The sequence below is a fragment of the Pteropus medius genome, unplaced genomic scaffold, assembly GCF_902729225.1.
Source record: "Pteropus medius unplaced genomic scaffold, Ma_sr-lr_union100, whole genome shotgun sequence".
Lineage (NCBI taxonomy): Eukaryota > Metazoa > Chordata > Mammalia > Chiroptera > Pteropodidae > Pteropus > Pteropus medius.
This window is the reverse complement of record NW_024349799.1, coordinates 877,517-896,930: the sequence shown is the minus strand read 5'-3', so window position 1 is coordinate 896,930 and position 19,414 is coordinate 877,517. Positions and strand designations below refer to the sequence as shown.

General features: G+C 34.3%; 1 protein-coding gene and 1 pseudogene across 7 annotated transcripts in view; one reads left to right on the top strand and one right to left on the bottom strand.

The window, feature by feature from the left end:
* Positions 1-611: 611 nt before the first annotated feature.
* Positions 612-19,414, top strand: part of RALGAPA1 (Ral GTPase activating protein catalytic subunit alpha 1) — a 211,538-nt gene continuing 192,735 nt past the window's right edge. For 4 of the 7 annotated variants that reach the window (XM_039885672.1, XM_039885673.1, XM_039885670.1 and 1 more), the window contains exon 1: positions 612-1,185. In XM_039885672.1, coding sequence (XP_039741606.1) covers positions 1,080-1,185 — 106 coding nt within the window. In that variant the 5' untranslated portion in view covers positions 612-1,079. The remainder of the gene's footprint in view (positions 1,186-19,414) is intronic. The other 3 variants (XR_005657968.1, XM_039885675.1, XM_039885669.1) reach the window with 2 other exon arrangements.
* LOC120621234 (uncharacterized) lies at positions 18,759-18,877 on the bottom strand (annotated as a pseudogene).

Below are 19,414 nucleotides of genomic sequence, written 5' to 3'. Positions count from 1 at the left end.
TGGATTTGTGAACTCTTTACATTTCAGGAAAATTCACCCTTAAGGTTCTCCAGATTTCTTTTGTCTGTAATTTTTCTGTTACAGCATGCTTTGGGAGAATTCATTTATTTGTACAAGATAATTTTAACCAAGAAAATGTACTATAACCCTACAAATCTCTCAACTACAGTAAATTGTTAATCATCGCTTTGCAAAACAAAAATCTTTTAAACAAAATTCAAATTAATAAATGAATGGGGTGTTAGAACCAATGCCTTCAGAATTGCTATCTAAAACATACGCTCATCTGGTTTTATGTTTTGGAGCTATGTTCTTAGGTTACTACAACATAGTAAACAGTGGAGATGAAGGACCTTTTTAAACAAAAAGTATGGGATACTACTCTGGGAGTTTGGCTAGGAATTACTTTGCTTACAATAACGCACGCAGGAATTACCCTCCCTGACTTTCTTGTGCTCCTCCTTTGGCTGCTTACACAGGAAACCAAAAGGAGGAGACGTAATGCCACGGATGATCTCACGCTGGCATGACATCAAGAAACCTTGACGTCAGAAGGCGGTTGCCACGGGGACCATTCGCCACTGACGGCAGAGTCGTGAAATCCCATCACTACCCTCAGTCTCCGTTCCGGCGTCTGCAGGGTCTAAGCTGCTAAAGACGCTTTAACCTTAAGGGGGCCTCAGGGAGAGAGGAGTTGTGCTGCTGCCGCCGCCGCCGAGAGCTCCACCTCTGCGGCTCCAGGTCTTGGGCCCTGGCCTCTGGCGGCGAGGGCCGGCCGCAGGAAGAGGGCGGCGGCGACGGGCGACTCACTCGGGTCTCCCTTGCCCCGTGCAAGGCTGGGAGAAGGGATCCGCCATATTGGAGCCAGAGCCGAAGGTGCCTTGCAGCCGCGGCGCGAGGCGGCTGGAGGTGGCGGCCCTGGCCTGGATCTGGGAGGAGTCGGCTGCGCCTGGGCCAGCAAGTCTGGGGAGTGAATGAGCCACTCACGCTAGTCTCCTCTCCGCCCACTCCCCTACTTTCCGCCACCGGGACCGGGCCGGGAGGGGGCCGGAGACGGCCGTGGCGGCGGCAGCGGCAAGATGTTCTCCAAGAAGCCGCATGGGGACGTGAAGAAGTCTACCCAGAAGGTGCTGGACACCAAGAAGGACGCGCTGACCCGCCTTAAGCACCTGCGCATCGTCATTGGTGAGGAGCGAGAGGTGGCGGCACCCACAGGCCTGCGTTGCCCGGCCTTCACCCTCTTGGGAGTCCCCGGGGACTCCCCCTGGTCCTGGCGCGGTGCGGGAGCAGGAGGAGAGGCGTTGCCTCTGTAGGGACGCGGGAGGGCGGTTAATTTGGGGAAAACTTGGCAGTTGCCAAAACACTAATCACCACTAACACAGGGTTATCTTATTTTGAGTTAATAGTCCGGTCATTTTTAGAAACGAGTATTCTAAAAACTTAGGTCTTTTTTAGACTTTGGGAAACTTGGTGTTGTGGATAATGGTGTTTATAGGATACGTTTGTCAGATGACTGCCGTTATCCTAACCTAGTTGAAGAAAAAAAATAGACAATATAGACCTTAATTTTTCAAGTTTCCTGGCTATTGAGGGCTAGGAGGAAGCAGTTATACCTCCTTGGGAAATGGGTGGTTCCCAAAAAGCGTATGGGAAAGAGCCCCGCCCTTTGTTAATACACCTTGTTCGTCATTACTGTCATTTAGAGGGAGAACTATTCATTAAAGAAAACAAGGTAGTTTACAGCTTCCTTTGCTTCTAGAGACTTGTATAGAATTCTATTTTTATTTAATTAAAAATTTCTTACTATCTTTTTTTCTCTACTTCTATTTTGGCAAATCAAAGACTGTTCTGAGTTTGGGATATATTATTAAACGAATCTTTTGGATACTTGGTCATTTCGTAGGCTGATAAGGGCTGTAATAATATTTATGGAACATCTGATCCAGTACTTGGATCTTTTTAGGTGAAATTTGAGGTTAAAAGGAAAGTTGATTTGCCTCTGCCGATAGAGAATTAATGACAGAACTGAGTTTTGAACCCAGAGGTCTGAAACCTAGTTCACAGTTTATTATCTCAGTCTCTCTTCCTGTGTGTTTCGAAAAGTGACGTTTAATCAGTGATATATGTAAGTCCTTTATTTGAGGTGTGTGTTTCTCAACTATGTTGTTTACTCATATAATTAATAATACCCAACATTTGTATAGTACTTTACTTACTGTTTACAAAGTGGTTTCACATAAATTATAGTTAATCTTCACAATAACCCTACGGGTAGATATCATTATTCTCCATTTTTTACAAATGAGAAAGCTGAAGTTTGTGAATATTAAGTGGTGGTCCAGGTGCTAGGAGGCAGAGCCAGAACTGGAGCCCAGATATTGTGTCTCTGGTTTGTTTTTTACTCTTCCTGCATTTATGACAGCAAATCTTTATCACTAGTAAGTTGTATTCCTGTGGAAATTAAATCCGGTTTAGTGATATAAAAAGAAGCCCAGTTTTCAAGAAAATATAAATCTTCTAAATATAGTGCAGATTGTGATCTTTTTATTTTTGTTCCTCATTCTACTTGAGTTAACTCATTGAAGAAAAGATTTGGCTGAGACAAAGAAAGTTTATATGTGAATGTAGAAGATACATCAGATAATGGCAGTTTGAAATTGTAGACTTAATGGAATTTGACACCTACTTTGGACAAACTAAGTTGGGTAATGGCAGAGCTATAAAGTTGAGTTCCGATGGAATATTGACATTTCCTAAGTTAACTGCTGTAGTTCTTTAATTATTGAGTGTTTAAGGAATGGTTCATATATACTTCCCTGGCATAGAAGTTTCTTCCATCTGGGAGACATAGTCTGAAATGAGAGATCACACATGTCACGTATTTTGTCCGGCCTAGCTTCGTGAGTTTGAAAACAAAACAATAATTAAAACAACAACAACAACAACAACAAAACCCTTTTGCTTTTTAGTAATTTAAGGGCTTTTGAAAAATAGAGCATACACTGTATATAAATATTTAAATTATCCTTAGAATTGTCAAAAAGAGAACATTGTGCTTTCAGATTCTCTGCCCTGTACGTGGAGGAGGTCCATGTTGCAAGATTATTACACCTCAGTAATATTAGAACAGTAATTCTCAGCCAGGACAATTTTGCCCCACCTTGGGGACACTGGTAATGTTTGGAGACACTTTTGCTTGTCACAACATGGGGAAGGTGCTTCTGGCATCTAGTGAATAGCAGGAATGCTGCTAAACATCTTACAATGTACAGGATAATCCCTCACAACAATATTCTAGCTCTAAGTGTCAATAGTGCTGAAATTTAGAAACCTTGTCAAAATATAGAGTAAAAGATGGACCTCTAAATGCTATACTTGGTTCTAATACATTCATTGAATAAAATATCCTGCATTTTAAAATGGTTACAGTTATTTTGTTTGAAATACGGTTAATGTAATTTCTGAGAAAATGAATAGAAGAAAGTAGAATGACAAAAGCTGAAGGCATCTTAGAGGTTCACCAGTTAGGTACCTCATTTTGCAGATGGAAGAGCCACTTGAAAGCCTTTTTGGAAATGGGTTCAAGTTTTACATAAAGTAACACTATGGGGAAACTGGTTTGCAAAGTAATTAGGTATTGCCAATTACACAGGATTTTGATTTTTATTTGGTTCCACCTGAACTGTATTTTTAACCCTTAGCTTGAACTGCCATTCACTCAGGATATTTAAAGAATTCAGTGGATCCAAATATATGAGAACATATTTAAACATTCAGGGTAAACTTTTTTCCTGGCAGGTGTTCCCACTGTAGGACAATTCCAGCTGAATTTATAGACCTTGACTCTGGAGGATTTAGATTTAAATCTGCTGTGTTTATTGATATTACAATATATTTGATTTGTAGGAACTGTAAGTTAAGAGTTTTTATTTTTTAAAGACTAAAGTTTTGTCTAGTTTCTAAAGTTTTGTGTTATCTTCTTACCCTCCCCCCCGGTTTTTCTTTCTTTCTTTTTTTTTTTAATAACTAACAGTCTTAAGATAATGATATTAAGTTAGCACATGTAAAGTGACTAACTTAATGCCTGGCATATAGTGGATATTGGCTAAGTGTTAATTGATTTTAAAAGAAAAAGATGAGTGCTTATTTAATAAATATTATTGATTATTGTTGAATCATTCTAGAATTTCTAATAACTTTATTGAGGTATAATTGGCATACAATAAATTGCACATATTTATAGCATATAATTGAATAATTTTTGACATATATATACTTTGTGAAGCCATCATGACAATCAAGATTAGGAACATATCCAGATAATCAAGATAACAAGTACATCTATAACCTCCTAAAGTTTCCTTTTGCCTCTTTGTCATCCCTTACTTCCACCTCTACTTGCACCAACCCGTCTTCCCTGGGCAATCACTGATCTGCTGTCACTTTAGATTAGTTTGCATTATCTAGAAATTTAAATATATGGAATTATACAATATTTACTCATTTTTTGTTTGGTTTCTTTTATACATCCTTATTATTTTGAAATGCATTAGTATTATTGGGGGGTGTGTTAATAGTACATTGCTTTTATTGCTGAGAAGTATTCCATTGTATAGATATGCCACAGTTTGATTATCCGTTTACCTATTGATGGACATATGGATTTTCACTTTGAGCTATTGCAACTAAAGGTGCTATGAGGTGTTCTTGTATATACATATGCTTTCTTTTCTCTTGGATAAATACCTACGAATGGAATGAATGGCTAGATTATATAGTAGTTGTGTGTTTAACTTTAAGAAACTGCCATACTGTTTTTTACCATTTTACATTCTTAACAGCAGTGTATGGAGAGTACCAGTTTCTCCACTTGTTATTGCCAGTCTTAATTTTAGCCACCATAAGAAGTGTGTGGTGGTTATAATTAGTGTTCTCCTGATAACTAATAACATTGAGCTTCTTTTCATGTGCTTATGTGCCATCATTATATAATTTCTTGATAAGGATCTATTCACATCTTTTATCTATTTTTAAATTAAGTTGTTTTCTTATTCAGTTTTGAAAATTCTTTATATATTCTGGATAAAAGTACTTTATCAGATCTCCCCGCCCCCCAGTTTTTGGATTGTCTTTTAATTTTCTTAACATTTTCTTTGAAGGAGTAGGAATTCTTAATTTTGATTAAGTCCATATCTCTAATTTTTCTTCTATGGTTTTTACTTTTGGTATTGTATCTAAAATCTTCGCCTTAACCAAAGTCATAAAGATTTTCTTATATGCTTTCTTCTAGAAGATTTGTAATTTTAGGACCAATATTTAGGTCCATGATCCATCTTTAGTTGTTAACTTTATAAATAAATGGTTTGAGGTATTGATTGAAGTTTGTTTGTTTGCATATGGAGATCTAATTGTTCCAGCACCATTTGTTGAAAAAGATTGCCCTTTCATTACTGAATTGCCTTTGTACTTCTTCCAAAACTCAGTATTTATATGTGTGGGTCTATTTCTAGACTCTCTTTTGTTCCTGTGATCTATTTGTTTGTGTTGGTGCCAATACCACTATGTTTTTTTTATATACTGTAACTTGATAGTAGATCTCGAAATCAGGTAGTGTTGTCTCTCCAACTTTGTTCTTTTTCAAAGGTTTTTTGAGGGGTTGGGCTGTGCCAGGTCCTTTACATTTCCACATGAGTTTTAAGATTAGCTTGTCAGTTTTTTAAAAATAAATAAATAAGATAAAATTTTCTTGCCGGTATTTTGGTTAGGATTATGATGAGTCTATAGGTCAATTTGAGGAAAGTTGACAACAAATTGAATTCTCTGACTCATAAACAAGGTATGTTTTCTCTTTGTATAGGCTTAATTTCTCTAGCAGTTTTATAGTTTTTAATGTATAAGTCTTACACAGCTTTTGTCACTTATCCCTAAATATTTTCTACTTTTGATGCTCTTGTAAATGGCATCTTTATATCCATTTCTGGTTGTTTGTTGCTAGTGTAAGACAATACAGTTGATTTTTGTATATCGAGCCTTGTATTCTGAAACCTTGCTAAACTCAGTTCTATTCATTTTTTATAGATTTCATTGGATTTTTTTACATAAGCAATAGCGTTGTCTATGAATGGAGACAGTTTTACAGCTTCTTTCTAATCGGGATGCCTTTATTTCTTTTTCTTGCCTTTTTGAACTCACTAGAACCTCTAGTATATTGTAGAATAGAAATGGTGAGAGTGGACATCCTTGTCTTGTTTTTGATTTTGGTAAAGCAGTCATTTTTTATCATACAATATGATGTTAACTGTAGGTTTTTCATAGATGCCCTTGATCACTTTAAGAAAGTCATTTAATTCCTAGTTTGCTTGAGAGTTTTCATCAGGAATGGATGTTGGGTTTGTCAAATACTTTACTGCTTCTATTGAGATGAAGTTGTTTTTTTATTTTTTCATTTATTAATATGATGAATTATAGTTACTGATTTTCATATGTTAAATCAACTGCAATCATGGGATTAAAGCTCACTTGGTCATGTCGTATTGTCATATTTATATGTTATTAGATTTGATATGCTAAAATTTTGCTTATGACATGTATTTATGTTCATGAAGGATACTGGTCTGTACTTTTCTTGTAATGTTTTTGATTTTGGTACTCGGTAATGTTAGCCTCATAGTATTGAAAAGTGTTCCTTTAAATTTTCTGAAAGTGTTCATGAGAAGTGGTATTATTTTTCCTTAAATGTTGGGTAGAATTCATCAGTGAAGCCATCTGGATCTGGAGTTTTCTCTGAGGGAAGCTTTTTAACTACTTTAATAGATAGAGGGCTTTTCAGGTTATTTCTTCTTGTGTAAGCATTGGTAGTTTGTCTTTCAAGAAATTTTCTCATTTCATACAAGTTGTCAAACTTATGTGTATAAAGTTGTTCATAATATTCCCTTATTAGCCTTTTGATATCAGTAGAATCTGGAAATGTCACCCCTCTTTTTTTCAGATATAGATAATTTGTCTTTTCCTGATCAGTCTGACTAAAGGCTTATCCCATTTTATAGATCTCCTAAAAGAACCAGCTTGTTGCTTTGTTTATTTTCTCTAGTTCTGTTTTTATTTTTTTGAATTCTGCTTTGATCTTTATTTCCTTTTTTTCTGCTTTATTTTAGTTCCCCACCCCCAAATCATCTCTTAAGCAATCTCATGGGGTTTTGAACAAACGAGAAAGCTCTTTTTTAGTTTTAGTTTAATATGTCCTTTTTCTAGTTTCTTAAAATGCAAACTGAGGTTAATGATTTAAGATCTCTTTTCTTTCTAATATATGCATTTGGAGATATAAAATTTCCCCTATTATAAATTCCACAAATGATGGTATTTTGTATTTTTATTTTCAATTAGGTCCAAATTGCATTCTCACATTCCTTTTGATTTCTTTGTTCCATGGTTTATTTACATTTGTGTTCTTTAGTTTCAAATATTTGTGCATTATTCAGCCATCTTTCTGTTATTGATGTCTAAATTTCATTATAGTCAGAAAACATGTTTATGATTTGAATTTTTTCTAATTTATTGAAATTTGAACATGATTATGACTTGAATTCTTTAAAATTATTGAAATTTAGTAGCCCAGAATGTTTTAACTTGATAGATATTTCATATGCACTTCAAAAAATATATATATTGTGCTGTTGTTAGGTTGAATGTTCTAAAAATGTCAATTAGGACAAATTGTTTGAGAATGTTCAAGTCTTCTATATCCTTGCTCAATTTCTGTCTACTTGTTTTTATCAATTATTGACTGGGGTGGGAGGGATGCTGAAGTTTCTGGCTGTAATTGTGGATTTTCTTGGTCTTTCTTTTTGCAATTCTGTCATATTTGGCTTTGTGTATTTTGAAGCTCTGTTATTAGATTCCTAAACATTTAGGATTATTTCCTCTTGATAAAATGACTCCTTTATTATTATGAAATGATCTCTTTCTCCCTGGTAATAGTCTTTACTCTGGAATCTACTTTGATAGTAATGTAGCCACTTCTACTTTAGTTGACTAGTGTTGGTAGGGTATACATGTTCCTGTTTTTAAAATCTGTTTGATTCCTTATATTCACGTGGATTTCTTGTTGACATCATATGGTTGAGTTTTACTTTTTTATCTAATCTAGAAATCTCTTAATTGAGATGTTTGGGTGATGCGCATTTTTCTTCTTTGTCCCGTGCTGTTATATGGTGCTACGTCCCCAGAATTAACCTTATAACTAGAATTTCATATCTTTCAAACACTTTCACCCATTTCCCCCACACCTCCTGCCTCTGGCAGACACTATTGTACTGTCTGCTTCTAAGACCTTGGATTTATTAGATTCACATATAAGTATAATCATACAATATGGAACTTTCTCTGACTTATTTCACTTAGCATAATGCCCTTGAGATCCACCAATTTCGTAGCAAATGGCAGGATTTTCTTTTTTATGGCTGAATAATATTCCATTTTATGTATGTGTGTGTGTACGTATACAAACAGGTATCACATTTTTTTTGATTCATTCCACCATTGAGGGACACTTTGGTCGTTTCCATGTCTTTGATATTATAGATGGTACAGTGAACGTGGTGGGTACAGATGTCTCTTTAAAGTAGTGATTTTGTTTCCCTCAGATAGATACCCAGAAGTAAAGTTGCTGGATCATATGGTAGTTGCGTTTTTAATTTTTTGAGGAACCTCCATACTTTTTTCCATAGTGGCTGCACCAGTTTATATGCTCACAAGAGTGCACACGGGTTCCCTTTTCTCTACATCCTCACCAACATTTGTTATTTGTCTTTTTGATAAGAGCCATCCTAACAAGTGTGAGGTGATATCTCATTGTGGTTTTGGTTTCTATCTCCCTGATGATTACTGATGGTGGAGCACCTTTTCATGAACCTGTTAGCCATCTTGTATATATTGAGAAAAATGTCTATTTAGATCATTTGCCCATTTTTAGTTGGATTGTTATTTTTCTATAAAGTCGTGTGTTCTTTATATATTTTGGTTATTAATCCCATATTACATATGATTTGCAGATATTTTCTCTCATTCATTAGATTGCCTTTTCATTTTATTGATGTTTTTCTTTGCTCTTCAGAAGCTTTTTAATTTGACATGATCCCACTTGTTTATTTTTGCTTTTGTTCCCTTTGGTGTCAAAAAATTATCCCCAAGACAGACGTCAAGGAGCTTGCTGCCTATTTTTTCTTCTAGAAGTTTTACGGTTTCAGGTATTACATTCTAGTCTTTAATCCATTTTGAATTAATTTTTGTATGTGGTATAAGATAGGGATCAAGTTTTGTTCTTTTGCATGTGGCTGTCAATTTTCCCAACACCATTTAGTGATGAGACTATCCTCTATCCATTGTATATTCTTGGCTCCTATGTTGTAAATTAATTGGCCGTATATGAATAGATTTTTTTCTGGGTTCTCTGTTTTGTTCCATTGATATATATGCCCATGTTTATGACAGTATCATACTGCCCCGGTTACTATAGCTTTGTAATATGTTTGAAATCAGGGAGTGTGACGCCTGCTGCTGTGTTCTTCTTTCTCAAGATTGCATTGGCTAATTGGGATCTTTTGTGGTTCCACACAAATTTTAGGATTTTAAAAGTCTATTTCTGTGAAAAATGCCATTGGAATATTTATAGGGTCCGCATTGGTTGTGTAGAGTGCTTTGGTTTATATAGACATTTTAACTTTGTTCTTCCTATCCACGATCATGGAATCTTTCCATTTATTTGTGTCTTCATTTTCATTCATTAGTCAAAATGTTCTATAGATTTCAGTGTGCAGATCTTTTGCCTCTTTAGTTAAATTTAGTTCTAGGTATTTTGTTCTTTCTGACATAATTGTAAATAGGACTGTTTCTTCTTTTTCTGATAGGTCGTTGTTAGTGTATAGAAATACAACTCAATTTTGCATATTGATTTTGTATCCTGCAGCTTTACTGAATTTGTTTATTTGAATAGTTTTGTGGTGGAGTCTTTAGGATTCTCTATATTACAAGATTATGTCACGTATAAATAGAGCTGTTTTACTTTTTCATATCAGATTGGATGCCTTTTACTACTTCTTACCTAATTGCTCTTGCGAGAACTTCCAACACTGTGTTGATTAAAAGCGGTGAGAGTGAGCATCCTTGTCTTGTTCATAGAGTAAAAGCTTTTAGCTTTTCACTATTGAGTGTGATGTTATCTGTAGACTTGTCATATGCGACCTTTATAATGTAGAGATCCATTCTCGCTCTACCCAGTTTGTTTCCATTATGAATGGATGTTGAATTTTGTCAGATGCTTTTTCTGTACTTATTGAGAGGATCATATATGACTTTTATCCTTTTGTTAATGTGATGAATTACACTGATTGATTTGTGGGCGTTGAACCATCTTGCATACCTGAAATAAATACCACCTAGTCATAGGTATGATCTTTTTAGTGTACTGTTGACTTTGGTTTGCTAATGTTTTGTTGAGAATTTTTGTATCTTTGTTCTTGAGGGAGACACTGTAATGTTCTTTTCTTGTCTGGTTTTGTTATCAGGGTAATGTTGGCCTTGTAAAATGAGTCTGGAAGTATTTCTTTCTCTCCTGTTGTAGAAGAGTGAGAAAGATTAGTGTGTATTCTTTTTAAATGTTTGGTAGAATTCATCAGTGAAGTTATCTGGTTCTGGACTTTTCTCTGTTGGGAGCTTTTTGATTACTGATTCAATCTTAATATTTAGATTCAGACCAATAACTAGTCATTGAAAGTTGGATGATGTACACTTAATGTCATTTTTGGTTTGGTTAAGTTTTGAATCTGTCATCTCACTGTTTTCTATTTAACCTGTCTGTTCTTAGTTCACCTTCCCCCACTCCACCCTCCCTTTTTTTGCCTTTTCTATTAGTTGAGTAAATTTATGATTCTTTTTTAATCCCCTTTGTTTGCTTATTAGCTATAATCTTGTTTTATTTTATTGATTGTTTTGTGATTTATAGTATACAGCTTTAATTTACCAGAGTTTACTAGTAAGTCATACCACTTTTTATATCGTATAAGAACTTTACAATAGTGTACTTTCATTTCTTCCCCCTCCTCCCCGCCCCCCCACCCCTAGCTTTAATACATTTACTTCTGCGTGTTGGAAATTTTACACTGTTATTTTGTTTAAACAAGCAGTTTTCTTTAAAGATTTTAAAATAATAAGACAAAGGCATATATTTACCCATGTAGTACTGTTTTTAACCCTCTTCATTCCTTCACATACATATTTCCATCCATCCAGTATCATTTTGTTTCTGTCTGAAGGACTTCCTTTAACATTTCTTCTGTGATGATGATCTGGTGATAGATTTCTCATGCTTTTGTTTGTGTGAAAGAATTTTGCCGCCTTTTTTGAAAGATATTTGGTTTGTTTAGAATTCTAGGTTGATTCCTTTTTCCCTTTGTCCTTTAAAGATTTTACTCCACTGTCTTTGCATTGTTTTTGATACGAAGTCCACTATCATCTTTATCTTACTCTATCATTTTTTTTCTAGCTACTTTTAATATTTTCATCACTAGTTTTGAGTAATATGTGCTGTGGTGTAGTTTTTAAAATATTTTTGGCTTGGAGTTCATTGAACTTATTAGATTCTTGGGTTCATAGTTTTCATAAAGTTTGAGAATATTTTAGCCATTTTTCCTCATTTTATTTTTCCCATCCCTTTTGTAATTTCATTTATTAGCATATTAGTATACTAATAGATGAGTATATTAGAAAGTATTAATATATTGGAAGGTCTCAGTGGGAAAAGAACTGACATTTTAATTTTTTGCATTCTTTTTTTCTTTTATCTATAGTTTCTGTTGCTGTGTTTTCAGGTTCAGTAGTCTTTTCTTTTGCTACATGCAGTCTTTCTAGTTTATTTTTCATATCAGACATTATTTTTATCTAGTTCATTTTGTTTATATATTACATATGCAAGTTATATTTGTCTATATGTCTACTTAACTTTTGAACATACAGAATACAATTTAAATTACATTAGTACTGTTATTCTAGCATCTCAACTCTGGGTCCGTTTCAATTAGTTGATTATTCTCTTCATCCTGGGTTTTTTCCTTCTTTGTATTCTGAGTAATCTTCAGGTGTCTTATATTGTGAATTTTACCTTCTTAGCTTCTAGATATTTTTGCATTCTTATAAATTCTTGAGCTTTTTTTGTGGGATGCCGTTATATTGCTTGGAAACAGTTTGATCATTTCAGGTCTCGCTTTTACAATTTGTTGAGTGAGTCCATCCTACTATGAGGCAATACCTTCCTAAGTATTCTACTCAAGTGCCGTGTAAATTATGAGGGGCTTTTTTTGTAGCCCAGCTCTTGAAAACAGGTACTGTTTGGGATCTTTTGTAAGCATCTGGTTCTGTTCTCTCAAATTCTTTTGCATATTTCTTTCTGCCCTCTTGAGAAATTTCCTTACAAGGTGTTATGATCATGCTGGAAAGGGTCCCTTTCCAGTTTGCTTGAAACAAACAAAACCCTGAAACTAAGTAACAGTTTTCAAGACACTGGATGTCAGATGCTGATAATAAGAGGTCCTCTTAATGAGACTGAAAATTGGTTTCATAAAAAGCAACGTGGACCCATTTTTAAATTTTTTTATATTTAGAGAAGAAATTTATTACTGATTTATTAGTGAAATATATCTGATTGTCTTTCTCTTATCTGAAAATACTAACTTTCAACAAAGAAAATGACATTAAAATATCTTAAATCAGAAAAATAAAAACTCATGTTTAGTAGGTATATATGATAATGCATAAGGATAGAAACAAATACTATATACTCATTCAATGAATAACTTAAAAATGATATGGATCAACTTGGAACAGATGTGGCTGGAAATCTGAAAATGTGTAGGAGTCATTGTAAACTGTAAATTGCCTATAAAAATAAACTCACTTGCTATTTGAATATATTTTTAAGGCTTGATATGCAAAATTAATAAGTAATCTTTTATACATGATGTTAGACGTTTTTATATTCTTTAATTTGTATGTATTCTTTAATTTACATTCTGTAATTTGAATTTTACTCTTTAGAAAATTAATTTGACCTCAGTGAAAATTTTTGTTATTTATGAAGAAATGATTTAATGAGGTTATCTATATAAACAACGTTACTGATTAATTTGCTTAGTAAAACAAGCTGGTTCAAATCCTTCAAGCCATTTTTGCATTAACATTTCTTTTAGTAAGGATTTTATTTCGTCTAAAGGGTTTTACATAGCTTATAGGACTGAATAAAATGTGAAAAAGAACAATTGGTGATAAAACAAACAACTGAATACCTACTACTTAAAAAAGGAAACATTACCAGGTTCCAGAGATGAGCTGATTGCAACTGTAAGGCATTGAATTTGGTTCTTAGATTTCCTAGCAGCTAAAATGAAAAGAGAAACAGATTACAAGTTTTCAGTATCTTAGAAAGGAAAACATGCTTTATTTTTTGTTAAAACACTTTTTTTTTTACTGTAAATCCAATCACAATTTGTGTGTTTATAGGTTCATATGTTATCTAATGTGTCTCTTTTAAGAAAATAGAAAAAGACCATGGAGAAAATAGAATAATAGGTGATTAGTATGTCTGTTAGTTCTATACTTTCTAAAATCAAATGTGTACACAATCTAAGTGGTATTTTTTTTTTTCTATTTCCATAAATGACATCACCATCCTTCAGGTTACTAACGCATGAAACTTTCATCTTTGACAATGTAATAGAAAAAAATAGATGTACGTGTGTCCCACAAACACTCAAACTCTAAATATCCCAACATAAATTTATGTTTGTATACCACATTGTCTTTTTTAGTTTTTTGTTATCTCTTTCGGGTACTTTGCATTTCAGTAACCAAAAATCACTGTGATGCCTCTGCCTTTACTAATAGTATTACTATGTCATACTACCTTCCTTTCAAGCTTACACCTGGAAGCTTCTACTCTTCCTTCCCTATCATGTAGGCGTAGGAGCTTTTCCTACACCATACATATTTACTTCTGGTAATTTGGTTGTTTAAAGTAATTATTTATCTGTATTCCTGTATCTTTATACCTTCCTGAGGGCAGAGGTGTCTTTTTATCTTCATATCCCCAGACTCAGCACAGTAACTGCAAATAATAGATATTCAGTCAATATTATGTAGTTCATGAGTGAACATATTAGGGATGAGGAGAGCAAAGTTGCTCTTCTGTGAGCAACTTCCTTTCAATTGACAATGGAAGGAAAAAAACACTTAAAGTCACCATTCTCATCTGAAAGAGACCTTGGGTTTTCGTTGTTACCTAAAAAATATATATGGCATTATGACAGAGGTTATCAGATAATCTCCCCCATTATTGAAAGCAGTCTTCATAGCCCTTATATAACATCTAATAGAAAGCATGTCCAGTGAGCCTAACAACATGTTAGCTTTAAACTGTACACCACCAATCCCGCCTCCCCGCCCCCACCCCCAACCAATCCCCACTTAACAGAATAAACTGACCTGTAGACATAGAGGAGAAGGTAATGTGAAAACAGAACAGAACACCAAGTTTGTGGTTCTTGTTTATCACAGGAGATTAATACAAATCTCTTGGCGACTTGACCTTTTGCTCTTCCATATAAATTTGAGAATCAGCTTGTTAAAGTCAATGATAATACTGTTAGGATTTTTTTATTGTAGAATATCTAACTATTCCTAGGAGTCTTTATTTAGACTTTCCTTGATGTTTATAATTAAAATTTTATATTTTTCTCTAAAAAAGATTAGCACATTTTTTTTATAGTTAAGAACAGTTACACATGCACATAGAAAAAAAGACAGTTACAAAAAAAATGACGACTTTTTGCTATAGAAGGAGCTCATGTGATCACGTCATCATTTGGTGATTTAGATAAAGGTCAAGAAGAAAGAATACTCATCTGGATAAAAACATATAAACCACTACTTTATATCTTATAACAGAATAAATTCTAAGTAGTTTTAATTTTTCAGTGTAAAGAAGAAGAAAAAAGTAAGCAAATATATTTTAAATATTGAGATAGGGAAGACCAGTGTTAGAACGTACACCAAAGTTAGAAATTGTCACAGAAATGATTGATAAATTTTTAAATTTCTGACAGTGCAACTCATCATTAACAAAGGACAAATAGCAAACTAAGAAACATTTGCAACATGTTTAAAAGTCAATTTCCTTAATTTATGGAATATTAAAAATTTCTGAAATTTGGAAAAGATTGTAAAGTGTGTTGTCAAGACATAGAAACAGACTCTCATACGTTGCTGGTGGAATGTAAATTAGAGGGCAGTTAAGTATCAAAATTTTAACTGTTAAGTATCAAAATTTTAAATATACATATGTATATCTTTTGAAACCACCATTTCCATTTCTTAGTATTTATTCTAAGAATATAAGTGGATAAGTGTGTAGGATGAGTTCAATATTTATAATAGTGAAAAATTTGAACCAATTTAAATACTCATTATCTAGGGATTGATTTCAGAATTTAAGTATTCTTACAGTTGAGTATTGTGATTCTTGAGAATTGCTAGCATTCTAATTACTAAATAGGTTGACTTTATCACATGAACATAAAAGTACATTTTAGATATGGTTCCATTCACTATTTGTGAGAAGTTTTTATGGCATGAACATTTTTATAGAAGCTGCTGACATATATTGGTAATAATAGCTAATATTTTTGACCACTTATATGTGGCTGGCTCTGGTCCAAACTTTACATGCGTTATCTGACTTAATCCCTACAACAGCCCAGTGCGGTAGAAAATATTGGTCTGTAATTTCCTTTTCTTATAATGTCTGTCTGATTTTGATTGAGTTTGAAAGTGTTCTGTATTTTGGAAGAGCTGTAGGATTCACCTATGAAGCCACTGGGATGGGATTTTATTTAAGGTCAGTTTTCTTTATTATTGATTCAGTCTTTTTACGAATCTATTCAGATTGTGTCTTCTTGGGTCAGTATTGTTAGTTTATGTCTTTATAAGAAATTTGTCAGTTTCGTATGTTATCTAATTTGATAGCAAACAGTTGCTCATAGTATTCCCTTATATTTCTTATTTCTATAAGTTTGATAGTAATATCTTTTTTTCAGTTCGGATTAGTAATTTGAATTTTTTCTTTATCACTCTTTATCTTGGACAGTCTGGCCAAAGGATTGTCAGTTTTGTTGATCAATCTTTTCAGAGAACCAGTTTTTATTTTATTGAATTTTTTGATCGTTTTTCTCTTCTCTGTTTCACTTATGCCCACTCTAATATTTATTATTTTCTTCTCCATGCGTTAGGGTTATCAGAGTGCTTTTGCTCTTTGTTTTTTTTAGTTTCTTAAGGTGGAACATTAGGATATTGGTTTTGAGATCTTCATTTTCGTATAGGCATTTAAAACTCCAAATTGTCCTCTAAGTACTGCTTTAGCTTGGTGCCACAGATTTTGGTATGTGTATTTTCATTTACATTCAGTACTTTTTCCCATGGATTCAAGTTACTCTCTAGATGGACTCCTTTTAGTAATTTTATAGGTCAGGCCTGCTAACAACATATTCTCTCAGTTTTTGTGTACCTATGCATGTCCTAATTTCTTATTAAATTTTTGAAGGATAGTTTTGCTGGATATAGAATTCTTGGTTGCCAGCCTTTTTCTTTAAGCTCTTTGACTATGTCATCTCAGTGCCTTCTGGCCTCCATGTTTTCTAATGAGAAATCAGATGTTTTTCTTATTGAGGCTTCCTTATTAAGTGATGTGTTGATTCTCTCTTGGTGCTTTCAAGAGTCTCTTTTTATCTTTGTCTTTTGACTGTTTTTGTTATGATGTGCCTAGATGTGGGTCTCTGAATTTATTCTACTCGAAATTTGTTGAATGTTTTGAATGTGCAGATAAATGTTTTTCATCAAAAATGGGAAATTTTCAGCCATTATTTCTTGAAATAATTCTTTGTCTTTTTTTCACTTTTCTTTTGTTTGATGGCGACTCACAAGTCTCTGAGGCTCTGTTCATTTTTCTTTATTATTTTTTGTTCTGTTCCTCAGACTGCATGATCTCAATTTATCTTTGATTTTGCTGATGTTTTATTTTGCAGTTCATATGTGCTGTTGAGCTTTCAGTGAATTTCTTATTTTACTTATATTACTTTTAAACTTTTTTTTTTTTAAGAACATTTCTATCTCATTGATATTCTCTACTTGGTGAGATACCATCCTCACACTTTCCTTTAGTTCTTTAGAAAGGTTTCCTTTTTTTTTTTTTTTAATATATTAATAGGTGATAGTGTTTGTCTTGTAAATCTATTCTTTTTTCTTCCTTAGAGACAGTTTCTATCGACTGTTCTTTTTCTTGTATATGAGACATACTTGTTTCTTTTTGTTTTGCAGTTTTGTTGACAACTGTGGAAACCATTTCATCCTCCCTAGGGTTTATTGTTTCTGTTTATTGTTTTTGTTGCTGTGCATTTCTTTGAAGACTTTTCCAAACCAACTCTGTGGAGTTTGTTTTTTTCCTCCTATGTGACTAGTGTAGTCTTTACTTGTTCAGCTTTGTGGTCATCTAGTGTTTGGACAGAGACTTCTTTACAAGACTGGAATCAGTAAGTCTCCTAGTCTTTGCTAAGGGGATCTGTGTGTATATTGAGACATACAATTAATATTCAACCAGACAGTTCACAATTTTGTCTTAGCCATCACATCTTTTTGTTGTAGAGCAGTGGTCCCCAATCTTTTTGACACCAGGGACCTGTGCTCCTATGAGAATCTAATGCCTGATGGTCTGAGATGGAGCTGAGGTGGTGATGCTAGTGCTGGGGAGCAGCTGTAAATACAGCTGAAGCTTCACTCACTCGCCCACTTGCCGCTTACCTCCTGTGCAGCCCAGTTCCTAACAGGCAATGGACCCGGTACCGGTCTGCAGCCCAGGGGGTTGAGGACCCTTTGTGTACAGTCTCAAGGTCAGCCGGAGAGCATACTTGCAGCCCTACGCATGCACGTGGCCTTCTATATTCCCATTAACATGTCAGAGCTTTTCAAAGGTCCCTATGGATAGCTAATTCCCCAGCTTTTCATTTAAAATTTTTTGTTTGCTCATTAGTGATTTCTCCCTAAGGTAGCTGTGGTGTTAAACAATTACCACTGATTGTTTCTCACAAATATTTCCAGGGAAAAGGCTATTGCGCTGTGTGAGCTCTGAGGTAAGTCAGAGACAAGCTTTGCAAGTGGAATTTTCTCAGGAGCAGTTAGATAAGTGAAATAATGACAGTTCTCTAAGAATGAGGCTTTGAATGAGTCCCAGTCCTGTTGTGACTCCTTCAGTGACTGATAGGCTACTGTTTCTCACAGTTATGATGGGCTGTTGGTATTCAAAGCTACTGTATTGCTTGAGGAAAAGGGAATGGGAACAGGGTAAGTTTGAAATGCCACAGAGCTTTTGTTCTTATTGAGATTCATCTGTTTTGCTTGATGATTGTTTTTGCTCTTGATTGCTAAAAACTTTGGTTAATTTCTAGGCTTTTGAAAGAAATTTACTGTTTTTGTTTTGGTTTTAGTTGCTTTTATTGAGGAGTTCCTTATTCCATCAACTCACTGATATTGCCTATTGCTAATCTGCTGTTTTTTAATTTAAAAAAATTTTTTTTTCTTTTTTTAGGCGAGGCAACCCTTGTTTGACCTCACAGATTGCAAGGACCTTGTCAGCTTACAATCCGTTATTTTTTTTTATTTTTTTACGCCTACAGCACCTGGCCTTCGTAGGTGATCTCCCATCCAAGTACTAACTAGGTCTGACCCTGCTTAGCTTCCGAGATCAGATGAGATCGGGCTTGTTCAGGGTAGCATAGCCATAGACTAATCTGCTTTTTAAAAAACAACTGCTTAGCACTTTTCAATTTCATTAAAATGTTCTTTTACAAGTATTTTTAGTGGCTGTTTATTCAGTTTTATGGAGATATCATAATTTATTTAGTGTCACTACGAAGTGAGTAATGGATAAGGTAGTAAGAAGTTAGGAAAGAAAAATAGGCCTTATATGTCATATAAAGGAGTCTGGGCTTTATTCTGTTTGCAGTGTGAAATCCTTGAAGTATTTTAAGGTCAATTGATGCAGATAGTTAGATTTAGGTTTGGGTAGATTATTCTGGTAGCAATATATAGAGGATGAATAAAGAGGCTAGAATGGTGTGAGAATAGGTTGGAGACTACTGATAAAATTTAGGCAAGAGACCATGAGGTACCAAATCAAATGGCAATGGAGACAGAAAGAAATGTACTGCAGAGCTGTTTATGAAGGTAAACCTGGCAAAACAATTTTGTTGAGTGGTAGAGGGTGGTATGGGGTATAGGGACCTGAAAGGAGAGGGGAATGAGTCTGTTAGGCTTAAGATAT